At 43.1% G+C, this 27,023-nt stretch overlaps 1 protein-coding gene across 2 annotated transcripts; it reads right to left on the reverse strand.

Annotated features, from left to right (window-relative positions):
• nck1b (NCK adaptor protein 1b) lies at positions 1–25,124 on the reverse strand. 2 transcript variants are annotated; one of them, XM_076080262.1, is made up of 5 exons: positions 24,953–25,124; positions 15,274–15,326; positions 14,806–15,046; positions 4,389–5,143; positions 1–4,050 (listed from the first exon to the last, which is right to left on the reverse strand). In XM_076080262.1, exons 3-5 carry the CDS (start codon positions 15,029–15,031, stop codon positions 3,850–3,852), a joined length of 1,182 nt encoding a protein of 393 aa, XP_075936377.1. In that variant the 5' UTR covers positions 15,032–15,046; positions 15,274–15,326; positions 24,953–25,124; the 3' UTR covers positions 1–3,849. The 2 variants fall into 2 exon arrangements, with proteins under 2 accessions (XP_075936377.1, XP_075936378.1); XM_076080263.1 differs by lacking the exons at positions 14,806–15,046; positions 15,274–15,326; positions 24,953–25,124 and adding an exon at positions 12,103–12,391.
• Between the last annotated feature and the right edge of the window lie 1,899 nt (positions 25,125–27,023).

Genomic DNA, 27,023 nt, shown 5'->3' on the forward strand with positions numbered 1-27,023 from the left:
TCATTTTTATGCTGTTTATTACGTCTTTTGAACACTAATAAACTTCTAAATTATTACACCTGAAGACAATCTCCCCTCCATAAAAACAGTATTAAGAGCATGACATTAAATTTCACAGCACTGTCTTTATCATTCCACAGCATGGATCCGTTTTCTTCACTCTGTCTCCCTCTGCCTCATACAGGAAAAAGCTTTGTGAGACAAAGAACACCAAGAAGCAGCACAAAAGCACCAAAGTTGAACACGGGGTCATTTGTTCTGAATATTATCAAGAAATCTGGAGATTCAAGATCATCTCAGGCTTGTTTAGCAGTCGAGAAACAAAGATGTCCGGCTGCACTGTAGTTCTTGATCACGGAAAAAATAGTTTGATAAACGATCTCTCGATAATATCCGTCACAACTGTCGGTGTCTTTTTTTTAAGCAGATTTAAAACCATGTCTGTACAGCTACAAGGCTCTGCTCATGCAGCCTCCATTGGTGTAAAAAGATCCCAGTTTATAACAATACCTAAGCAGGGAGGAGATACTGTAGTTCTGTATTTGAATATCAAGTAAAACATTTACGTATTGAGGATTTCTCTTTTTTTTTTTTTTTACATATTTAAGTGGCTAAACTGCAAAAGTGAATGTCTTACACTCGTCTTATATGAAATACATACAGACATTAAAGAAAACAAACCTTGACAGTTTCTTCACAACCAACGATGTGTGACGCCGTGACTCGAGGTGCTCATACATGAGATTCAGGTCATGATCACATCACACCTGGGGGGGGTTATGGTTCTGAATGAACATCAGCACACATGTTATACTGTACATGTAGGCATTCATGTACTTCACTTCAGAAGGTATACTTGAACTCGGCAAAGGTAAGGTCACTTGAAACTACACACAGTATCACCTAATGGGCATTTTATGCGAGACAGAAAAAAAAAGAAGAAACAAAACGTTAGACAATGACATTTTCAGCCGACAGCTAAATGAGGAAATACCCTTTCTCAACAAGGATGCCACCCCAACAAAACGCTCACTAATCAGACGTACATGCAAAGCTTCAACCAAATAGCACGCCGTGGTGACGAGAGGTGGGAAGAAGGAAAAAAAAAGGAAGGGACTAAACCTTTGGTTGACAGAAAGCTGTGAAGGCACATTAACATCTCCTAAATCCTTCAAAGTGGAGCACATCGCGTTGGCGTTTGTCACTTTAATGCTGTGTAATATTACTGATGCTGTAGAACTGGAAGTCAGGGAGGAACGTTCACAAAAGAAAAAACACAGGTGGTTGTTTAGCAGTTGGTTATCACTGTAGGCAAACACTGTCTCACGTAAAGTGTCAGAAGAAAAGGGCACCGATGCAACAGCCGGGGATCGGGTGTAATAAAGGACACGCGACAGGATTCCTGTAACACAAATACTTCTCTGGTGACACAGAAACCAAAAAGGGGAGAACTGAAAATGAAGGGAATACAGGCACAAACACCCTACATGTTTGTTTTTTGTTCATTTCGGGTCCTAAATCTCAAAAATAAAAAAAAAATAAAAAAATAAAAAACTAACCATACTGATATTGTGACTGATACATGTTCAGGTATTAGACAAGACCTTTTCGAGTCCCGACAGAAGCCGTTTAATCCTGGAATGTTGTTTTTGTACCATTTAAGAAGTTAAATGAATTGACTGCTAGTACTGCAGGCGCATAATTAGAACTTGCCATTTTTAACCAGTCATAAATCAAACTGAAAAGGTAATTGTTGCACTGTTTATAATTCATCTTTTTACAGCTTCAAAACGGAGAGAAACCCACAGCTCTGGTATGAATAGATCTGTCAATCATCTGGGGAACGGAGAGAGAGAAATGGTTCACACCCATGTTCTGAGTTCCTTGTGGCATGACTGACTTTTTCATGCTTTGACTAATTAGACCTTACAAGCCCCTCCAATCCAAAATCCTCTCGTTTCTACTAAAATACATCGGCGTTGGCCCTCGTTCATTTCATTTACTGGACTGGGAGCGGTAATCCAGATACTCTTCAGTGGAACACATTCTCCAAGTCTCCTCCCTGGATCCTACTTCACCGCTTTTGTTTTTTAAGGTCCATTTTTCCATTGCTCCACTACGAAATCCCCTCTTCCCCCCCCCCTCCTCCTCCTCCTCTCCCTCTCTGCACTAGGGTCCAACTGGCCCCGGCTGGAGAACTCATCATCTCCCCGAGTGGCTCTCAGGCCAGCGCTGCTGCAGCTCTGATTGCAGGCGCTGGTGCTAGCTGCCCACTTCAACATTCAAAACACTACTTGGTCCATTTTCACTCAACAAATACCCATTCACTGTAAATACAAACCATGTGTTCTGCTGAACACCTCTAGGTGCACATTATTCTAACTCGACACTGACCATACGTTTGGGGGAAAACAAAGCTGGATTCCCCCAAACTAGGAGACTTTAAGACATATTGACCGTGGAAATAAACACCCAGATATCAAAGAAAATACCTAGCATTTCTTTTACCAGCCGAAAGGAATTATTTTCTGGAAACCGTTTGCGAGTCCTCGAGGAAGAGGGCGTCTCCTAGCATTATGTATGTGTGCTGCAACCGCACAAACACAACCCCTGGGTGACCCCTTAACTCATCCACTCCCTCCAGTGATCACTAATTCAGGAGCAGTGACATCATCCTCTGGACTGCCTACACTGGTCCTCCATGTGTGTTTGGAAGCTGCACTACTGCTGCTGCCCCCTCCTCCTTCCTCATCTCCAGAGAAACATCCCCTTTAGCATCAGCTGTCAGTCACACTCCAGCAGGGGGGCTGGGGGGAGGTAGTCTCCAGACAATGAGGGGAAAGTACTTTCTGACTCTTCACATGAACTCTGGACACATGGACAAACTCCCCCATCACTCATGAATACCGTCTCTCTTTTGGGAGATAAGCAGTGGAAGCGCGAGGACACTTTTCCGTCCGTCTGCCCCCCCTGTACAAAGTCGGCCCCCCCTCTGTCTGCGATGCCTCGGCTTTTGTAACATTCACATGATATGGATACAGCAATATGTGAGACAAGCAGTTCTGTTGTACAAAAATAAAGTTGAACAACCAAGTTTGACTTTGCACAAGAGGAGAAATCCTCCAAACCGCAGACGGCGGCGCGAGTGCGATATTGCAATCTCTACCACTATGATCCTAACAGAATTGTATCAATAAATATATTTTGGTCACTTAGTTTTTATTCATGATTAGCAGTTAGCAGGAGTCGTGGATTAGCGTGTCCACAATCATAAAAGGAAAAAATGAAGACAGACAACGTAAAAATGAGTTGAAATGTCGACCTCTGTAGGCGGGTTTGCGAACATCTGAAGAATGCCACAGACGGGTGGTTGTTGTGAATTGGACACAGTTAAAAGTCATCACATTTTTTTAAAAGAAAATGTTAAAAAAAAAGATTATATATTATCAACAAAAACAAAAAAAGAGGAAACTAAAGGCAACTCTAATAGATATCAAGGTGGAAATAAATGGCATTGCCTATGACCTAACACATCTGGATAATTTAAAATAGGCGACCGAGAAGTCTGTAGTCAACTCTGAGGAGTCCAGTCTTTTTGTCTCCCCCTTCCGTTCCTCCGTGTGTCTCCCATACCTCCTCTTGGAATGCTCACAAATCGGCATTTAAGTCCTGATGATGTGTTAAAGTCCTCAGGCTTGGAGTTTAAATGTTAGTGTGTGTGTTCTGGCGTAAGGATCTGTATGTATATATCGGGATGCAGTTGCTGTATAGGTGTGTGTGTGCGCGTGGAAGTGTGTGTGTGTGTGTGTGTGTGTGTGTGTGTGTGTGTATGTGTGTGTAACAGAGGGATCAGGAGGCAGCCAGGGCCTTGATCAGGTACAGTTTGTCTCCCTGCTCACTGGTAAAGATGGGGGCCTTTTTGTAGTGTTCAACAAGCTCTTCCATAGAGTTGAACTTGCGCTGTCCAATGCAGTAAAGGCTTTCTTTCATCTGCACTTTGAAATGCTTGTTCTTACTCTGCGCCTTCAGGGAGATGGAGAAGTCGTTTGGCTGTGAAAAGAAAAGGAAATATAAGTTTATATGATCAGTGTTTAGACGGTGTTTAAAAGATGTCTTTCTCCTGAGTCAAGGCGCCTTTAGACTGTGCAACAACAATCATGTATGTTTATTGTAGCATTTATAGCAGTAGTCACATTGTGAGAATGTGGTCCTGAATTTCAGATACTGTTGCCAAAGCTCCAAATAAAGCAATCGAGGTCCACGGTTTTGGACCGACGACCACAGATTTTACCATTTTCATCTCAGACAGCCCAAACCACACAGTGTAAAGGTGCCTTACTGCTGTAAACCATGTACAATACATCGGTAACGGTGCGTAGGCTACTGACCGATGACTCGCTGTCTCGGATGAGAAAGTCCCCCTCTACCCCTCTCTGGTTGAGGGCCACCTCCGCCTGGTGGCGCGTCACCTTTCCGTAGTACCACTCTTTCCCCGCGAAGCGCCCGGTGCCTGAGGGCGAGATGTAGTCACAGTCGGGTGTGGGCGGCCCAGCAGGCCCTGCTGCGGATTTATGGGAGGCGGAGTCCAGCACAGTGACGTAGTTTTTAGGCACCAAGCCCAGTTGTCCGTCGGCTTTGCGACACTTCCACCACTCCGGGTCGTTTTCTGGCTTCTCCACGACCTCCATCACCTCGCCTTTCTCAAAGTTAAGCTCCTCGTCGTTGCCCGAGCTGAAAGGGTAGAGCGCCTGAACCGTGTGCAGCACTCTGTTCCCGTTCGTGGTGCTGTTCACCACGGCCGCCAGCTTCTCCGTTAGCGATCCAGCCGGGTCTCCGAGCCCACCCATGCCCCCTCCTCCCGCCGTCCCATCCATGTCTTCCGTCACATAGTTGGACGGAAACCAGCCAGACCGCCCGCTGTAGCTGCCGCGCCACCAGCCGTCGCTGCACTTCTCCATCACCACGACCCGTGTGCTTTTCACCAGGGACAGCTCGTCCTCGCGCTCTGCCGTGTAGCTGAACTTGACCAAGGCGGGCAGGTTGAGGTCGTACAGCCGCTCGCCGTTATCTTCGGCCATTCCGGTGTCTGCGTTGGAGGCCGTGTCTCTCATCCCCCCCTTTCTGCTCTTCACCTTCCCAATTCCTAGAGGAAGTAACCAAAGAAAGGCGCAAGAGTCAACAGAGAAAACAGCATGATCTACTTTACAATTAAGTGAATTAGGTTAGGAAGGTAATTAGAAGGCACACAGACCTTTAGGTTTTCTTGTGTAAATTAAAACTTAAGTCACAATTTTACTAAAACAAGTCCCGGGAATTCACATTTTCACAACCTTCCATTGATGTGGAACAAGTCTCAACAGAAAAAAAAACAACAACACACACACACACACCATTAAAAGACACTCCTGGAAATTTAAGGGAGGAGTAAAAAATCTCAGACAAATACCAGGCAGCGATAATAAGCATTAGGGAGGGTGGGTAAGTAGGGCTAAAATCATTCCATTTCCACATTTACAGTGGCCTAACCCCCCACACTCCAAATCCAGATACATTCTTGGGGATTAGGCCTATAGGTGCTGAGGAAACAAAAAAAGCAATGCTGCTGTGGTTGAGAAAAAAAAAAATTGGAGTGGGTTGAAAACTTGTTTTGGCATGGGCCTATAAATCCTGTGGAAACTAAAAAATGTACAAAGCACTGCTACCTAACACTGGAATGAACAAAAAACAACATGACTTGAACTCTGTGGGCAAAAAGGCTCAGCCCCATTTCATTGTTGCTAATCACCTTGGCTGCCCTGACACCTGCGGCCTCGCTTGCACAGCAGCTGGATACCAAATTCTGTCCCACTTCTGCAACCGCTCCAGCATTTAGCTCCACTTCCTCCCCTCTGTCCACACGTCTCTCCCTCCTCCATTACCCTCCAAGCATCCCACTGAGCCGACCGTTTGAGTCAGGCAAGGAGAGCCGATGAAGAAAAGGGCATATTTATCAAGTCTTTATCAACCGTGGTCAAGCAAGGAATGTGCTTTTCCTTTCGGTTTGCAGTCTTAATGTCAGCCAGTCACACAGGGAATAACCACAGGGTGAATTATATCATATTTGCAGTCGACCTTTTGGCAACTCTGAACAGCCCAGAGGCTTACAGAAGGGGGATTACCGAGCCCTTTGGCCTTTCTCTCGGTTATGGAGCCCAGACGCCGAGCTGTGGCAGGCCGGTGGCCATCGCCTTACTGGACAATAATTTCCAGTTGGCAGCCTGGCATGCTAACAGTTGTATGAAACGCATGTGTAGCTAGCAGTGGACACAGTGGCGAGATCACAACTTCTTCCAACTTTCCACGTTTACCAGAAAGCAGCTCAAATAATCACAGCTTGATCCGTTCGTATAATCCTTGTAGAAAGAAAAACAGAGCAGTCCACCATGTTGCTGGTTCTTGCAAAACTAATACAACATTACTGGTAATTGTCACAGATCTACGGCCAGACTAATGATGTAGGCAAACCAAAGCAGAGACAGATCCCGACACCAGACGCAGTGAGCAAACCAAAAGTAGTGACTATTTCTGATTACGTTTGCAAGGCTATTGCTTGCATAATCAAAAGCCAGCTGGGTGAAATTATATAGGAAGGTAGGGTGTAGTCTCCAGGACAGTGCGTGTTTGTTTTCCGAGCGAGGAACGTGACTAATTTGTCACAACGCCACTGAATCTGCTTCACCACAGATAAATTGGCACTGAAACGTGTCCGTGACTCAAGGAGTGCAGACAAATTTCATGGTAGTGCTGAGAGTCCAACGTCAAATTGCTTCCAGGTAGAACCTGTTATTAGTCACACCACTGTAGATAACTACAGACTCCAGACAGGGTGCTGATGTCTGTACGTGGAGGTTAGGTCTACCTATGCCTCTGTGGAGTCTTAATAACTCAACAAAACAAAAACATCTACATATAATATAGATCATTTTCATATCGATGAAATGGCCAAATTAGTAAATTCCCCAAACTCTGGATTATAAATGTACACACACATTAACAACACAAACTGCTCACTCGTCGTCAATGTTTAAAATGTGTCACATGTTGAGGAAGAAGAACATGTTCCCGCAGGTGCAAGCCCCAGAATGTGTTCTGTGCACAGTTGGAAATGACCTAGTTAGCTCCAAGCAAAGGTTAGGGGTCAACCCTGCATAAATAAATTAACTTTTATCTCCAGCTGAGAGCGGGGACAACTGAGAGCTTATATTTTATCTCTCTGGCCAGGTATAACAGCCCTTATCAGTGTCCCTGTCAGGGATTTTATTTGCCGCTTCATACACACGAACACTTTGCATTAAAAAAAAAGATCAGAGTCCGGGGCCACTGCGATTGACTAGATGCTCAATCTAAGCTGAGGTATTAAAGGGAAGTTGGCATGTGCCTGTACATCAGGTAGATGATACGGAGAGAAGATAAGAAGCGCCCATCGGTCCTGCTGCTGGAGGTTAATTGCTGAGAATTCTCTCAGGTGGCAGCAAACAAACAACCGAGTTAATGCCTTCTTTTATAATTTAGCAGAGGCTCTTGTCTTGCAGGGCTCAGCATGGTAATGCTTAAGGGCAAGGCCACTGTCTTCAATGGTGGACTTCAGCTGCATTTTGCTTAACTGGTGGTAACCGATTTTGGGGAGCACTTCCTGGATATTCTGCCAGGTTAGTAGGGCGGTTTAGTTGTGCTTTGGTTCAACCAAAATGTCATTGGTTGGACAATCGCTGGAGCTACTTTCTACAGGAGAAAAGCGCTTCTTAATCATTTAAATGATTTCTTATTATAACAAATTACTTCTTATTGTTAAAATCTTAACACTTCCTGTTAATATCAAATTATTTTCAGGGTTGGAGGAACGTTTATGTGGGATTGTGAGAGCAGGAGGGAGAGTTCATGGCCTTAATGAAGGGTTACTTGTTTTGGAACAATACGTCTGTTTATTTAGCCTAGATCTTCCTACTACCGGTGGTGGGGGAGAAAGAAAGCACTCTGGACATCTCCAGCTGTAGCTGCGCCTAGTGGGAGGAGCTCCGAGGAGCGCCTCAGAGAGCCCCGCGGGGCCCGTGTCTCAGTCCTGACAAGTGTTCAACTATAATGCATAAAATAAGGCAGTTCTGGTGGTCGACAACAGCCCTACAGGTTTAAACCATGTCCAGTGGGAGGCTTAATGTTTGAGGGAAACACATTTGACTGCAAACAAGAGAAGAGAAGTGATCTGGTGAATGGGGTGCCAAGTAATAAGCGTAAAATGCCAAACTGTACATCTAAAAAAAAAAAAAAAACATATGGAGAAAAACAGTACGACTAAATCAGCACAACTCGACATTGTTCGAGGACTTGCACAGAAAATTTGAAATACTTTCTTACAAGTAGAGATGTCCAATCGTCTTTACATTTCTAGAAAGAATTATCTGGAATTAGCGCAATAATTATAATGTAATATGCACATGTATTCATTGTGATTTTCTTCCAGCACTGCATATGGTATGAAAGTTACAATGACGGGGCAGTCTTGAGGTGAAGCACTTCAGACAGACACGACATCAGCTGTTGTGACGGACACATCACATCACTGGTCGTTATCAGGACTGAAGCCGTGAATCTTTAATCATGGGACCGTCCATCTTAACAGCAGACCACAGTACTGTCCAGGCCTCCCAGCTTCACCTTAACACAACCACTTGAGGAGTAAATAGCCAGTCAATAACTAACAGAATGTGCCTAATCTGTGCCCAAATGCTGCATCATCTAATGTATCCTGCACATAAAACACTAAGACAAACTAACAACCTCAACTCCTCCCTAGCGGAGGGAAGCACAGTCCTCACTTCCACTCCCCACCTGAAAGCAAAACTGAATAATGCGTCGATGCAAATGTCGTAGCTGAGCGCTTCCCCTGAAACCCACACACCATGCCGCTAATGTTACTTAAGAAAAGGTCCTCGAGACAGAAGAGGAATTAATAAGTAAAATGCACTGGAAACTTTTCTGTTTTGACGTCAGATGCTTTTTCCTGTGCATTCCCCGAGAAAAGAAAGCAGAGGAAGGAAATCATGTCGTGTCAGATGGCAGTAGCTCACTGCAAACAATGACAAAGACCTTAACGCGCATATATCAAACCCTCAAAACTTCACTTTTTGTTTACAGATGAGGTGCACCAGCAGGAGGAGAAGAAAGTGCTGGGGAGTGTGTTTGGCTACCAGTGACAGAGAGGAACTAGTTCTGTTTTTTAACTCTGGCCTCCCTACGCTGGCTGGCTGTCCATTGTCTGCCCGGGCCCTTTTGACCCCTCGGCTTCCCTCCATTCCAGGGCTCTTCCTCTGCGGATGACAACACCCCGCGTCAGGCTGTCTGACAGTGTCTGAACATCCCTGTACTTGAACAGAACACGACGACTGGGACAAGTTCAACAGCAGTGAAACGCTCTGTAGAGCCAAACACGTTTTAAACGTTCTGGTGATCAGGTCAGTACGACACTGGCGAGTCCCTTCCACATCCTGAAGCCTGTCCTCTGTGGCAATTTAAACTCTTGACAACAATGTGACGCAACACAGCGGCCCTCAGCCATATGGTTCAGTGTGGGACTTACACAATAAATGTAATGACACTGTGCGCAGACATAACGAGTGAGTCAAACTGACTAAAGGGAACGTACACGAGAGCGAGTTGGCGTGTTCTTCAATGGGATTGGTTTGGGGTGCCTTTTAAGGACACAGCTTCGAATCAAGCTGCTAACATGGCTGACTGATAGCTGCACAGGAAACATCCAAAGCTCTTTCAACTTCAGCCGTCTGAGACATCAAAAGCAGGCAGCCGTCAGTCGCTGAGATGGAGCAGAGGGAGGGATGGAGGCGCAGTGCTCCATTTGGTTTACAGCTCTGGGCGGTAGAGACTCTGCCAAGTAGAACCCTTCCTTGCTAGTAAAACAAGGTGGTTGTATTTATTCCAGCAATTAATTACGTTATGTCCTGAAATCATGCTGAACCTCTACTCTGGTGACCCAAATTTAAATAACATAGCTTGGGTTCCCCCTCTCTCTCCCCACTGAAGCAACAGATGTCATGATCACTTTAGAAGAGCATTAGCTCTGGTGGCCCCTCTGGGATCAGTCTAATGACAGAGCCGAGTGTCGTTTACAATGTGTTGATACATACGACACTTGACTTTAAGACAATGTTTTTCTACGAAACAATTTTTCAAAAAAAAAAAAAAAAGACACATTTTGTAAATATTGTCTAAAGACAAAACTACAAATGGCAAAACTTTGAGTTAAAATCTGAAATGAACAGATCCAAAAAAATAAGAAAACAAGACTACAAAACTGACCCACAATGCCAGCTTTCACTTCCTGACATTTTAAAACTCTTCACATCTCTACTTTTCATTCATTAACAAAAATGTATTGATGTTCACTAGCCAGCTCTACTCAATAACTCAGGATAGGTATTGCTAAACTCAAAACAAAATAATCCTCCTTTGCTGGAACCAGCAAATGATCATTTATTTATTATTATTGATTAACTTTGTCGATCCACTAGTCTATTAGGCAACTATTAGGTTCGATGTACAAGGGGAGTTGCGCTGTAGCAGCTCCACTGTCTTCTACCAACATGTTTACAGTGCTTGCAAGTTTCAAACCACTGCTCACTTCCTGTTAGGCAGTTCTTAATGGCAGAAGACACAGGAAAACAAAAGATGAGTGGACAGCTTCACGGGCGAAAAACATCTTAAGGTGACTTAAGTGACGATGACAACTCTCCCGCCAATCTTGTAATTATAATGTCTTTTGCCTTTTCTTGTCTGGGAACAGTGAACAGCGGTTTTGGAGAAAAGAAGCGGGAGTTGGAAAGCAGGAGCGAGCGACAAGAGATTGCCAGAAAGTCAAACAGACACACAATGATTCAACTTCCTTCTGACTCCTCACTTCCTCTCTGGCCTGCACTTCTCCAACGCTCAGGGAGAAATGTGGCTCAAATTAGAGTTTCCGCTCGCTGGGGAGGCTGAGAAACAGGAAAACAGAGGGAGGGGAGCGAGAGAGAGGAGACTAACAGCTCTCAGTTTACACAAGCAAAAATGTTTGTTAGCTCATCTCTATGTTCTTCTCAGCCCTTTGCACTCTCTGGATTCTTTACAAGCAGACACACACAAGTAGGGAGATAGACAGAGACAGGAGATACCACTCAACAGTTACAAGGTGAGATTACAGCATGGGTGTGCGCCAGGGCCTTTTGAAAAAGTGTGTCAGCGTGGCTGTAAAGTATCCGCGGCCCACGGAGCTGCCGGCGTAATGACATTCCTCTGATAACCGAGCGAGGTGCGGGAGATGGGAGCCCGGGTCCCATCAATCAGCAGAGACCTCTTGCTCCTCTCAGTACAATGACGACAGTGTTCTACATGAGCACCCCGCGTCCCTTCAACTGTAGCTCATGACTGGCGGTGGGGTGGAGGAGGGAGACCCTCCCAGAATGAGCGAGCTCGCCCTGAGGGTAGTATAAAAGAAAACAGACTTCGGCTATGTCTTGAGATATTCCTAAACAGGGTGGAGAGAGGGGGGGGTCTTCAAGCATGATAATGTAATCCACCAAGTTGCAGCCCACTCACTTGGACAAATGCTAGAAAAAAATGGGAGTAGGATTACTGTGTGTGTGTGTGTGTGTGTGTGTGTGTGTGTGTGTGTGTGTGTGTGTGTGTGGAAAAGAAAGACAGAATGATTGCTGAGGCAATTACAGGCTTCGGCTCAGCAGAAGGCTTCTCAAGAGCATATCCACCCAGTCTTTGCAGCCGGAAAAGGCTGTTAAGACATTCTCTCTCTCTCTCTACCAGCACGACATGTTAGCACAGAAATCTCTGTCTGCTCGCTCTAAATATAACACATTAATTTGGCTGACCTGAAGCTGAAACCGACTTACAACCCAAAATGCTAAAAACAGAAAGAGTATGATGAAAGAAAACCGGGACAACCGCTCCTGCAGTCACGAGAAAAAAGAAACCGCTCAAACTTCAGACAAAAGCTCTCAACACCGCTTGGAAAACAGCAAAACAAGGAGCTACAGAAGACGAAGAAAGTGAAAAACTCACGAAAGAAATGTTTGAATAGGTTAGCCATGTCCATTTTGGGCTCGCTGTCTCTCCCGGCCCCTGCTCCCTTCCCACTGCAGCTGTAGAGTTATTCCATGTGAACACCCAGAGAGCTGGGCGGATAGCGGAGCAAGGGCGGCCCACTCCATGACCATGTGGTCGGTCTTAGCCAATGAGAGGGCGGGATAGAGAGGCCTCCGGTGTAGCTCTGGAAGGCAGAGTACAGAGGCCTCATGGAAAAGGGTAAGAAGTAGGGAGGGAGGGGGCTGAAGCTCGGACTTGGAGAAAGAAAAAAAAGATAAAAGAAGAGAGGTATAGGGAAAGCAAAGGATCCATTCCATCAACATCAAGCAGCAGATTGGTGTTTCTAGGAGGGTAGTGATCGGAAAAATACACTCAGTGAGGATCTGAAGGGACGCTGCACAACGGCTGAGTGAGTCAGTGAGTGCTCTGCGTCACATGACTGCAGTTGTTTGTAGAGACACACTCATAACTTTATAACAAACCCAGGAAACATGAGTCCTCACACACACACACACACACACACACACACACACACACCAGAAACAGCCATCTGCAGACAGATCATACCCTCACACGATGACACCACTCCACACCCAGCAACGGGCTTGTTTAAAAAAGAAGATACTTTTTTTTCCCCACCCACATAACATATGGAAGTGTAGTCATCGGGCTGTTTCTCTTATTGTTCTCCCACACATGTAGAAGAAAAACAAACCACGCACAACAATCCTCTAGTTAAAACGTCTTCAATCTACTTTCAGCTCATTAAAAAAGGACAAATGAAGGTGACGTCTTCACAAGCTTTCTCTGATTGTATTAGTGTTTAACAACGTTCACATTTGCCTGAACTCATGTTTTACATTAGTCCTTGTTTTATTGTGTTTATGTGTGAGTGAGACCTGAGCCGTGCAGCTGTTCACCTGAGGTTATTTCATCAATGGATGTAGTGACAGGTGGGAAGTTGTTAGGAAGCCCAACAACACGGAGGCACGCGCACAGACACAGTGCAGACTAAATGTGCAGCAGTTAAACAATTTACAGGATTGAGTCAAGAAAGAACTCAAAGGAAACATCTTGTAAATTAAAGTCAGTGTTATCAGGACTTAAAGTACAAAAAAAGAGCCATATAAGCTCTATTTATTTTAAAAAACTGTTCTTATATAATATTTCCTCTGAGTATTTTAGTACTCGCTGCTGCCCGAATGTCACCAGTCTCCTCTCACCACAAACAATACACACACACAGAAGCTAACAGGAAGAGGCAGTTCACATGTCCAACAGATAAGTGTTTTGCAAACACTGCAGCGTGTGATACAGTTACAAACTGATGACACACTTCTGATTAGAAGTACCCAGAACACCCACATTCTGTCAATTCCTCTGTGCAAGTAAAAGTCACTTTGGCAGCGGGGCTTCCTCGCAGCGAGTCACCCCACGCAGGAAGAAGTCATAATCACCACATCAATGAGCAGAAGTGATGAGGCTATCTCTTTGTCGGTTTTACAAGTGTGATTTGATGTTATGCGTTTATTAAATGGGCCGTAACAACAGGTCCCACAATTAGAATAACGACAATACACGGAGTAAAAAGAGCTGCATTATATCACACAACATATGGCATTTTTCTAAATACTCAATTTAATGTCAATATCACGCAGGCCTTTAAGTTCCTGTAGCAAATGCTGTTGTACAACCTTAAATCTAATGGCCTAACTACACCAACACACATGGTGATCCCATCATGCTCCTAACTTAGACAATGATGCCTTACAGAGTAGAACCAGTGGAGATTAGAGTGTGAAAAGCAGCAGAAACTGAAGATAAGACATTTTAGAAAACGCATAAGAGAAATGAGCGAAACGCGAAATCGTAGGCAAACAGAATACCAGGCGATCTGGATGCCAGTGGTCAGTGTCTCTGTGTGTGTGTGTGTGTGTGTGTGTGTATCCCAAATTGTCGTGAATGCCTGTCATCAAGAAGAATCAAGCTAAGACAAATGGCAACCTTGGCTTACATACACAGTCACATGTGGCAGTACAAGGCCCTCGGCAAATAGCAGTGCTCAGAAATATTACTGCTGTGTTGACAGAGCAGACATCACCTGTGTCGTATCAATTCTGGTAAAAAGGGCAAGAGATATTTTGAAAAAGTCATCGTCAACCTCCAAAAAAAAAACAACATATGAAATCAAAGTAATGTAAAGCAGCCTTACCTGCGCAAACGTCTCCAAGATCAATAAGTAAAAACGGCACATTAGATTAGACACTACACTCTATACACACCCCAATCAGATACTAAAGCTCGAGTATAAGTGTGCTGTGAGAGGAAAGTAGCTCTCAGCATTTCAACCAATCACACATCAACCTACGACCCTCTTCCTGTGGAGGCCGTTACTGTAGACAGTACATTAGATACCACAACAATGTGGTCACAAACAAACTGCGGTAGTGCTGGCCTAGATAAACGACGCTCTCTGATGCTACTCCATTTACAATACCCAATTGTGTATGAAACACAAAGCAAGTCAGTCTCTATCAAAAAGATCTTATGAGTGGGTGACGATATATAAATGTTTAGGGTGCAAATACAGGTTAACTGGAATCGTGTGAGCTTATCAAACCATCGCAAGTTGAAATTAAACCCTTGCAAAGTGAATAAAGCAGAAGTGTTGTGTTTTACCAAGCGTGTCTTTGAGATTCTTGACAATAGAAGCTTTCCTGGCACTGTTTTTCCTCTCCACATAGTTGGACGGCACAAAGCCTGTTTTGTTGGTGGCATTTCGAACCCTCCACCAGGATTTGGAGTCGTCGAGGAGCCAGAGGCGCTCGTTTTTCTTTATGTCCAGCTCCTGGTCCTGCTGGGCCATGTAGTCGAACTTGGCGATGACAATCACCTCGTCTGTCATCTTGCACTCAGTACACTGGAGGGGAGAGAGGAGAAGAAAAGGAACGGATGTCAGGGTGGCTAGAATGAATATACTGTATATACAAACTAAGAAATGAACTACAAAATAAATATGTATATCTTCACAAATCCTCCATCTGAACTGACATATCTCACTCTATGTGCCGTTTGCTCCAGACACAATGTTTAGGTAAGAGACACGCCAAAAGTAAATTCAGTGTGTTTGAATATAGGTAGCGGTACCTGTACTGCATCAAAGCTGACAACTTCAAGGGCTCCGATACTTCTCTGTAGACCTAGGAAGAGAACAGAGACAATGCAGGAGAATTACTAACAGACTCTTCTCAAAGGTGTCTTACTAATATCTGTATTAATGTTTAAGACACTTAAAGGTCACTATGTGGTACTGTACTAACGATATGTGCATGTCAAGCTGTGGACAGTGTTGTGCAAGTACACTCCAGCTAGCCTTGAAGAAATGCCAGCTACCATTTCCACAGTTTAGTCTCTTCAGACATAATTTCCCCCGACCAATTGTACTCTTGAAATAACAGATGTAAATGACCATTCTTTTCAGTCTTCAACACTGACAGCTGCCAGAGAGGAGAGAGCACAATCCCTCAGTATCCACATTCTTCATACATTTACAGAGGGGACGATTATTTCCTCCCAGAAGAAGTCCAACGATTGTCCACTGTGTGAGGAATCAAGCACGAATCTGTTGAGCCAGAAGGACGGCAAAGATTACTGTAATAGGGAAGTAAAGAAGAGGCGGCACTGTGCGTCAGCAGTGAGGCGACGTCAGCGAGTGAAGCTCTCACTGAGCACTAATGATGTAGGATAAGGCCAATAAATATTCCTGTGTGTGCAGCCTATGCAAATGCTGCGATTATGTGAACCGCATTACAAGCATGGCGCCATTGTTTGCAATGTTAGCTTATCACAAGAGCTTTCAAGCTCCTCGGGCATTTTTAAAATGATGATTTGGGTGTGCGGATGCACAATCAAAACTTGTCTGTGTTCAACAGTAACCGCATTCACAACAACTGGTCTTATGACCCGTGTAGCCACCGGCGCATCCACGCTTCGGTGAATACTGCAGCACTTGAGGAGTCGGGCACTTCTGATGCTGCCCTGATGTCATGAGAGTGGAAGGAGTCTCACCCCCGACTGACTGACTTCAGGGACCAGACACTGACCTCATTGATTGAGAGCTCTTGGTTTGTATTTGAAGCAGCAGTGTATAGGTTTCAGCTCCAGCTGGCCTCGAGACGGGCCCAGAACCTGATCTTAGGCAAACATAAGGAGCCAAGCTAAACTTTCAGCGCGATTAGCCAAGGGGAGTAAAATAAACAGTAAATAAGTATAGGCTTTAACGTTACTTATGCTTTTCAGGAGAAAAAGTCACGATGTTGGGATGGTTGATGAAAGGTGGATAAGACCATGACAAGAGCCGAAAGCTAAAATGCAATATAAAGACCCCAAACTGTCTCTGCATTTCATACAAGTTTTAAGGGGGACACCTGTGGTCTGGGCTATTTTTCCCCCATGTTGGGTGTTTTAGACTTCGTTTACCAAAAAGCATTAGGGTGTATAGTGTGGTTTATCTCAAGGCATGTTATTGCTTGCTCCTTTTCCATGTCCAATGAAATTAATGAACACCGGGAACACGTTAGGGAGCGGCACACAAAAACAAAGCGCGGATTTACTTTCCTCGAGTGCTGCCTCTTTCACCAAGACAAAAGGCAACAATCCCTCCGCTCCCTGGGCTGGGCTGGATACACGTCTGCCAAAGAGGCTGACAAGTGTGTATATGTGCTCCTTCTCCATTTACAACATCCCTCCCTTAGTATCTTTCATTTTAAACTCTCCCCGCCAGTGCATGGACGAATCATCAATGTAGGAATAACCCTTTTCCCACCTATCTCCCATTTTCACTTAGTACACTGCATCCCAGACTTTTTTTTTTTTTTAACTACCATCACCCCCCACATCTAGGGTGGCTGCTGCTCACTAAGAGCACATCGACACCGCAGTGACTTACGATACTGCAGATGTGAGGGAGGATCAAAACGTTGGGCGACAGATGCTCTGAGCTAAACGCGCAGCTGCAGACTTAGCCGAGGCCGCTCGCTACTCCAGAGCACTAAACACGAGGTCAGATAGGTCAAACCTCTCAAATGGTGTCATATACACAGTGGAGCTCCGTTTACCCTGCTGCCTGGCAGAATTAAACAGGTACCCCCATCCATCACCAACCCCACAGAGCACATTAAATACCAGAGCAAAGTTCAGCTAGTCTGACCAAAATCTGATCATTTTTGTGCTTCCATTCGTTTTTAGCTCTTTCTCAAACATAATCAACGCTTCTCTTAAAACAAACAATTTCATGTGTTTACCGTTTAAGCAAACGACACAGAATTAGATTTATAGCAGCATTTCGTGATCCTGAAAACAGACCACGGTGGGACCCAGAAGGCAACAAGTACGGGGTCATCTTCCTGTCATAGGTCAGTTTGATGATTTAGGATTCAGGAATGGTACAATACAAAAACTCAATACAGTATGTAATGAGTAACCGTGTAGATGCAAGCATCCAGTCCAACTCTGAAAATAACTTTGGTACCAGACATAAAGCAAAAAGAGGATCTGTATGCACGAGCCGTGTGGTCGTCAACAAGGCCGACTAGACCACATGGAGCGGTAGACAAGGTGGTCAAATCTGGTGGCCAGTGGTAACTTCAGGGTTTTCCCAGCTAACTGTGGCTGCAACTTCTACTCTGCCTCCTTTGCAATATGCAAAACAGAAAGGGACCAAAAGAATGTTGATATTTTGTTTTTAACTGTACAATAAATGACGTAAATTTAAGCTGGTACTTCCTTTAGGTGCATCACAATAAGAGCGTTCCTGAGGTTGAGCAGCTGAAGGCATTATATTTGCATTAATATTATCTTATCAGCTGACTTCATTACAGCTCCCATAACACGGGAATGAGCAAACATACTGATTACTATGGTAGGAGAACACCAAATGTGTTAACTTAACAGCTGTATATTTGATTAAATCTGCAAGTCGGCTACTTAGCATTTTCATTATCAATTAAACTGGATTATACTTTTGACAAATCAATCAATACTGCAGAAATACTGAGTTTACACCAAATGAGAAGACTTAAAATGTTGATTTAGAATTTGAATGTCAACGTTTAGAATTAGGAATATGCTTAAAACTATTTGCCCTAATAGCTAACTGTTTACTACTGAATACAAAGCTGATAGAGTGGGCCTTATCTACCGCAACAGCAGCAGTTGTGAGCCAGTGACAGCACCACCAGTGTTACTATCAGTCATCCACTCATGTTCTCAAGAGTGCCAACACTGGTCACAACTGTTTCCCATCAGCACAAGATCCCTTACCCAAATCTGGCTCCGTTATCTTTATCAGCTAAAAATAAATTAGGGTAGAAATAAAATGTAAGGAGGCTTAAGGAACACTGCAAGCCACAACAACTGCACATCGGTGGTGTAATCGAGATGCAGTTTGCAACTTTGCGAAGTTACTATGAAACAGCACTGACATGAGTTGACCACATCCTGCAGTCTACAGCTGCTGCCACAACCCCATGACACAAGTGGAGATCTAGTGAAAGAGCACCTCCAGTGGCCTGTGTGGTAATACATGACATGGGGATACAACACTAGAGGTATGCATTAGAAGCAAAGAACAGGAATAGGAATGATATTTCAGTGAATGGTTGTGACTTAAACCAGACTGACAGGTTCTATATAAAAAAATGAAGTCACAACAACTGGATACCGGATAATGTAAACAAGCCTGAAAGAAGAATTATGGATCCGTGTCTTCGCTGTGGGACCAAATAGCGCCACTAATCGACAGGATTGCTGAGGCACTGAGACAGCAACAGCATGAGCTCACAGAGGCAGACAGAGTAACCTAATCCCTGTGACAGCCTGCTAAAATCACAGCCTCTGCTGCCTTCTGGAATGTGCTCTGTATGCTCACCGCTCACTCAGCCCCTCTGGCACTGCTGCACTTCCGCCAACTTACACCAAAACTCAAAATTTTGCCCACACTGTAGGTTTCACGATCGGACCGTGCAGGACGGCGACGGACTGACGAATATGCGCCGTGTACTTTTTTTCCACAGCAACTAAAAACCCATGAGACTGCAACTCATCCCAGCTGTCCTAGATTCTCTCAAAACAAAACAGAAGCACAGCAGCAAAGGGTCATGGGAGACTTGGCAGGCCAGCTGTGGGACAGGAAGTGTGGACACAAGGGTGACCGGATGATGGGAAAGTGATGCAATCTGACAGAGTGCATGCTTGACCTCTGAGTTCAGATAACTTATCTTTGCCTTGCATTGATGCATGTAATGCACCTCAATTAGGAGAATTAAGAACCAATTTAAACTGGTTAATGAGTTGCTGGAAGGAAATATGATGTTCCCCAATAAAGAACTGCATTATTCCAGTATCATATTAAAACCGAATTAAGGACAGCCGGGCCTCTAGTGTTTTGGGCTAAGCCTATAGGCTCAAGACTGTGTGAAAGCATTTGGTTATCCACCCCTCAGGATCACCCTCAGCAGTTGGGAATGGCCTAAAATAGACTGGTTCATGTCCTTTGAGAATCGCCAGAGATTTGCTCTCATAGCAACAACCAACACCAAATGTTTCAAGCTTTCTTTTTGGCCAACATCACATCAGAAGGCTGTGAGAAGCGTACACGGATGCCATCATTTGAAATATGTTGGATAGCAATTCAGCCACAAAATCTAGAGGAATCTCATCCAAACAATAAACCGCATTTATTGCTCTAGAGCTGCAAGTAGTGAACTTTAAACACAGACTATTCAAATCTATAGTATCAATCTTTTATCACATACCCATATTCTGATACACTGGGCACCAAATCATAAGTTATTCGCTGGTAAATTTGACAATCATAATAGATAAGGCAAAATACAGAAACATAGCTGAAAAGTGTTTTCACTTCCCCATTTTCACTTCCCAGTTTGCTACGACTGCATATTACTCGCTAGCCCACAGAGACATGGCATTGGTGAACTGACTTGCCATTTTTGTGGCTGGAAAAGGATGAGATGACCTTTTTTTGTGAAATTTTGGAATGGTGAGAGCGACTCAACATTAAAAAGGGATGACACAAACAGGAGAAAAGCGGTGGCTTCACAGAGTCTCTTAGAGAATGCTTGCTGGAAAAAGAAAAGACAGATCTTCACTAGTAAGGAAATCATTGATCTGCATCGGCCCTTGAAAGCCTGATCAAAGCACCCCGATCATACACTACAACAAATTACATAACCAAAGTGCTTGTAGGAAACATGTGCTACAACAGGCTAAGTTTAGAAATAAGGCCACTGCATTAGTATTTGCTAAATAAGTCGAATTGAAGCAGGTTCACACTATCTAATCATTACCGTTCAGCATTTACACTAAATTAGTTTAATGTCGTCTACAACTGGCAATAGCAGCAGCCTACCAACGTGAAAACACTAACGTCCTCTCTGTTAGTAAATACACACCAGAACATAATACCTCCATGTAAGAAAGGATCTACTTCCTCAGACCCCACCTACATCAGCAGAGCCTACACATCCGCATCCACCCCCTGCTAGTTGCTGGAGTTGCCAGTTGTTGTTCTGGGTGGCCCGTTTGCTTATAGCTACCAGGTCCACTGATTGCCACATCCAAGCAATCTGGGATCAAGGCAACAGCAAAATAAACCTCCAGGTTACCTCACCAACTCTGAGAGCTCCAGGGGATTCCCCCGATGACTAATCTAAGTTTACAAAGCAGGAGGATTCCTAGCATCAAGTACTCCTGTACAGTAAATGTGTTGCGGTTTGGTTTTGTGCTGCGTCAGGCAACTTTAAACTACTAGTAGCATTAAGGAGTCAGTAAAAGAGACAATCTGGCGATGCACTGTAGCCGTACACCTGCTGCAACTGCAGCATTCTGGAAAAAAGGTATTGTTGCAGTCAAAAAAGATAATTTGTAAACCGCAAGATAATAATACCCGGCAGCCTGTGTCAGAGAGATGAAATGGATACACTGGCTTCCTCTTAGTCTTCCTACATCCTGGCAAATATGAGCCTTAGGGTGCTGTCACAATAGGACTAAACAAGCCACTTGGGACAGAAGTCTGGGAGGGCCACGTGTTGGGACTTGTGAGAGCATCTTGAGAGCGGGAGGCATTCCAGATTGCACGGTGATGCCACAAAAAAAAAAAATCTGGGGTCTGCAAAAAACCAACAAGATGTTTGATAGGACAGACGAGACAAACATCCTCACCTCTGTGCTGCCTGACTGACAAGCAGCAGACATAGAGCAATACGACCAAAATGGTCTTTCATGGTACACATTATATCACCGTATTTAAGAAATGGATTTAATACCCATACCGTATTTCATCACATTGTGTTATTTTATTTTCCTATTTAAATCTTCCACATGAACAAAACAACTGTCTCACATGTGACAACACTTAAAAACAAAAGACTCAAAACTGTCAAACTAAACTTAAGTGGAAGCTTTAAGGTTCCCGAGAACAACCATTTCAAATGTTACAGGTTCTGAAGGTTTTGAAAAGAAAAAAGGCAGCAAATATAACTTTTAGAGATCCTTTATCCCATTTCTTGCCGCTGATACTAATTGCCGATCATTAATGATCCATATTTAGCAGATACAGATCCCTTTGTTGTTTGATAGCCGGTCTACAAGGCTCCAAGGCTTCTTTGCCAGCTTCACAAAAACCATTTCAACCGCTCTGCAGTCAGTGTAAACCATCACAAATTATAAATGTTATTCTTTTACTTTGTTATAGTAACTTATAGTTCAAAATTCAAATAAGAACGTATTGTATTTTTATGGAGTAAAACAAATCTTGTCATTTGTAGTTTTAATGATGTATTGTTAGCTGCTTAAAAGTAGTGTAAACTGGTCATAATTCACTCTAATATCTAGAACATCTCCTTCAAACAACTGGATTTATTAAAGTTTCTCACCAACATTACATTTTACGAGATTAACTAAAAAATAATTAATAATTTGATGGATGCTGTTATCACATTAAAAAACAAATTGTACACATAGTACTATACTTTTTAAATCGTACACTCCTACATATTTTTGCCAAAAATACAGTCTTACAATAGAGATATATGAAGAGAACCATTTAAAGGTTTGAATGGTTCCACCAATGTTGATGACAGAACCACTGGTTAAAATTCCTCAGAGGACACTGGTAGAGTGAAGTATACCAGTAGGCACACCTGTTGTTGGTTCAACAAATTCACAATTGTATTTTTAGTCATGGATTCACAACCAATTCTGTCATCACGATGAGAGCTGCATGTTGCAAATACACACACACACACACACACTCTCTTTTTCACACTGCTAAAACCACAGAAAGAAAAACACCGAACCATAATGAACTAATGGAGAAAAAACACCACTGAAACTGCACTCTTCTTTCCTCCAAATGAGGAAGTCATATCATTTACTCCAAATGAGAAATGATAGATATTTTAACCGCACATAGCCTACAACCATGAAGTTTTGCAGAAGTGAAGAGAAATGTCATCACACCAAAGAGCTTGATAACTTTGCTTTAGTGTGCTTTAACTGCTGAGCAGAGATTCCTTTTATGTTCTACTTTCTTCACCTTATTGCACCTGACAAAAGGCAGTTATTTTTTCAGCATGTGACCTTGGTTAGCACATAGAAAGTACCTTTCCTGTTGGCTGTTCAAACATACCTACATGCATGAGCAGTCACGAAAATGAGGAAATGGAAGAGAGCATATGCAATAACTGAGATTATAACACAATTACGAAAAAAAGAAATCCCCATTTTTTCTCAACTTCAATAGAAACCAGAAGTCACTTAATACATTAGAATCCTTGGCTTGTCATCTGACATGTGAAATTTTCAGCCACATTAGATTTTTTGGCTATCACAAAAATGCACAGTTGGTATTTTCCCCTATAGGCTGTGAGGACACAGATTTGGCTGCTTGAGGCCACTGGTAGCACATAGCAGGCACTGAGAAAGAGGCAAGGGCAGGAAAAGGGACCTCATCACTGCATATCCATACGATTATACCGTCATAACATGAAGAAAGGGCATTGTTAGAGGGTCACAGGAGCTATAAATAAGACAGATTAAGTAAAGAGGGCCACATCACTGTAGTATCAACATGCATAGCTGAATACTGAAAGCTTTACTTCAGGGGGAGTCCTGGATCCTGGTGTGCAAGACCTGGCATTGGATGGACGCAAATGTTCTCTATGGGTCTCCTAATAGCCATTTTCACATGTTTTACAAATTGGCCTCAATGCTCAAGAGCATATATCAGCCTTCAAGCAAATTGAACCTATTGACTCCCACTGAGGAGAGAGCAACAGCAGACCAAATGTCTCTCCCCCCCCCCCCCCCCCTCCCCTCCCCTCCCCCCTCTCACCTCCATGCAACCTTAATGACAGACTGTGAAGAGGTCTGTCAGTGTGACAATAATTACAGAAACTAGACTATTCAGCAGCTGCAAAGAAGCCCTTTGGCATTTGGTGAAGACACACATGCTACCCCCCTTAAATCATTCACATCAAACTAACCACACATCTCCACATTAATATCTGGTATCTAAGTATTGTAACACGGCACACAAACATAAGAGCTTGCCAACAATTATACAGCGTTATCGCCCATTGTGCAGCTGAAGCATGACGTTTAGTCTGGCTTTGGTTGTGTAAGGTAGAAACAATGTTAGGAGATATGCAAAGGGAGCAATTATCTAACATTTTGCCCCAAAACAGAAATGGTTTCACATGCACAGTACATTTGGTTACCCATTAATGGTAGATGAAACTTAACAGACGTTTTCCTTCAAGTATGCAGCTTCTGTCTTTGAATTGGGAGCTGAATTTATAAATCCTTTGACAGATTATTTACTAATTTTTCAATTAAAAACATATTCCTCGGTACCAGCTTCTCCAATGTGAAGATTTGCTGGTTATCTCTGGTTTATATCGTTGTAAACATAATACATAAGATATCTGAAGCCATCCCCTTAGAGTCTGCTAAACTGAGATGGACATCTTTCATCTCATAGGATACAATTAACTGTTAAAATAAAACAGATAAACGAATAATGAAAACGATTCCTAATTCCAATGCATCACCCAAAGGCCATATTAGTAGGCAAGGAAGAGGCTGGCTACAGTAACAATTTGTGTGTGTGTAACAAGAGTAACGTTACAGGGAATCATAAGTTAATTATAGGGAATGTCTCCATCGTGACAATGGCCAAGCTGGGTTAAATCACTGCACAACAACTCAAACTTGATTACTTAACGTTAAATCAAAAATACAAACAATGGGACTCAGTGACTGCAGTCAATTAGACTATACTGTGGCTACCGTTTAGGCGACCTCTCCATTTACAATCTCAGAAATAAAAAAAGCGTTAACGTGGTGCCAAGTGTAGCTACATTCAGAGGTTGTGCCGCAGTTTTATCTGTGCGTTCATCTTGTAACTTAAGCTTGAAAGTGTATCACGCTATCTTAACTTGGCTAACGTTATCCTGGCAAAGAAATTTCCCCCAAAAATGCTTTATAATGGTTACAAATAACTCGGTTACAGCCAAACTAACCGCTAGCCAGCTTGGGTAACCGTATGTTGGCCATGTTGGCAAGGCGACAGACGGGTTTTGTCTGGGTTAACGGTTAGCCGTCGTGACTTGTATCGTTACTCGGTGAATTCAAGGATAGCGCGAGCTAGCCTGTAACCGTTAGCGCTCGTGAGAAACGTTAGTGTGGTAGCCTGGATCAGATAGCTTTACCGTCAGTGGCAAGTCAGAATCATACCACGTCTTACCTGATTGCTGATGACCACCTCTTCTTGTGTCCTTTAATAAATATTCAATGCCTACAAGCGTCACGCAAATGGTAACGAGGAGCCTTGCTAACGGCCGGTTATTTTTTTCCACTCCGACATGCTAGCCTAGCTGATGAGACGATGTGCCCCGTTGGAATAGCATTTCTATATCAAAGCATGTCATTGCTGGGTAGCAAGGCTAGGCTAACTAGCAGCAGCCTCACAAGCTGTTCAGATTTCAGGTTCCGCCCACTTGCATCCAATTGGCTGCGGAGAAATCGGCTCTGCAATGATTGGACCACAGCGCAGTCAGTCTATCACACTGCAGCTGCTGATGTTTTACATTACCATTAGCATCCATCAAGATTTTCGCCTTGAGAGGCTAAAAAGTCAACCTAATCACTGCTATACAAGAAACGTGTGTGAAAAGAGAGATATACAGATGTATGTTTTTATTTTATACTCAAAGTGGCAATCCTTAAGATTTCTTTCCTGGTTGATTTAGAATTTATATTTGAGTGAAAACTTTGAAAACTGTGCTCAGAGTTTAGCAGTCTGGAGTTGTGTTGATACATGAGCTTTTGTTTTTCAGAAATGTGTATAAATCCCATTTGTGTATGTATTCAAATGAGACAAGACTATAATGCAGCATTTTCACCCGTTATGTTGCCACAGACACCCAGTTTGTAATACTGTAAATATATTAATATTGCAATACTTCCATCAGTGGGCCATAAGCTCAATCATCATCAAAAAAGATGTAGCCTACTTTAGGCCTTTAAAAAACTGATTGGAGCTGAGTGTCATCCTGTATAATTTAGTGAAAGTGATAATTTGCAATTTTTGCAAATCTATTTTTAACTGACAACTAGACAAAGAAAAAGGTGTAGACAATCAGCTTACATAAAATTAAAAAGTGATCGCACCTTTTCCTAATTTATAAATGCTTCCTAAATGTTGGCTGCAGCTGGTAATATGTTGTACCTGAAGAAGCCTTATATGATGCATGGATATATATACAGTATATATACATATAATAATAATTGGAAAGCCCTGTTAGTCTAGTGTTTTTGAGCCTTTCAAATGATTAGTCATCTACTGTGCAGCATAAATAAAGGCACTCACACACATATGTACAATAACTCATCATAAAATTCCATTTAGGCCTCTCCTGGGAAATTAAACTTCTAATAAACATGTCTGTGGTGAAGTGGGTTGCAGAGTAATTTGGAAGGTTGTGCAGCTCGCTGCAGGATGCAATCTGTTTCCTGCTCAAACAGATGGGCCTCCTCTACATGTCTTCTGCTTTCTGCACCCAATCCCATCCCATCTCAAAACAAGACGATGATACAACACACATAATGGAGACCAAACCCACTTTATCTCAGTTTATTCACATGTTTTTAGTTTGAAAAATTAACTTTAGCTCTTGACCATAGTGTTTTAAAAGAAAATGTGACATGACAGGCAAAGTGTGTCTTCAAAGTAAAAGACAATTTCACATTGTTACGTGTTCATGATTGTTGTATTAAGCTTGTGGGTTACTTATCATTTTAGTGGTAGTAGATTATCATCACAATGAATGATTTGATTTGAGCAACATTTCTGCTTTGCGTGTGGTTATAACCACAATGCTGATTATTTCCGGTTGCAATAGAAATATGTTAAACATTCAACAGAGTGTCATACATTTATAACCCTTTATCAGGTCATTACGTTGTCCAATAATTCTACTTCTGCTCACTAAATAAACAGGGTTTGGATGAAGTGTGTCTTGCCAAGTGTTTGAGTTGTTTTGATGCAATAACTGTCCTCAGCTAATCATTATTAACCACTGGATATGAAACTACCACCATCATGATTGACTGTAATAATGTTTCACTACATCTAACTCTGACTAAGTGATGTAGTGGATTGTGAATGCCACCTGCTGGGCTCTTTGTGAAACATCCATGTCGTGTCAGTTTTGAACCGCAACATGGCCTCTTTCATCTGCTCTGCGTCATCATTATGTCTTTATCTCATTCCATCACTGTTGCTTTGCCGTGGGGAAATCACAGAGACTGACTGC

The sequence above is a fragment of the Anarhichas minor genome, unplaced genomic scaffold (genome assembly GCF_050575085.1).
Source record: "Anarhichas minor isolate MPS153535 unplaced genomic scaffold, ASM5057508v1 ptg000074l, whole genome shotgun sequence".
Lineage (NCBI taxonomy): Eukaryota > Metazoa > Chordata > Actinopteri > Perciformes > Anarhichadidae > Anarhichas > Anarhichas minor.

Bases quoted from the DNA above. Each gene is read 5' to 3' on its own strand.
- nck1b (XM_076080262.1), bottom strand. From the start codon at position 15,031: ATGACAGACGAGGTGATTGTCATCGCCAAGTTCGACTACATGGCCCAG. The intron at 5,144-14,805 runs GTAAAACACAAC...TACTTCCTCTAG, and splicing joins GAATCTCAAAGACACGCTTG to GAATTGGGAAGGTGAAGAGC. The intron at 4,051-4,388 runs GTCAGTAGCCTA...TTCTTTTCACAG, and splicing joins TCCGAGACAGCGAGTCATCG to CCAAACGACTTCTCCATCTC.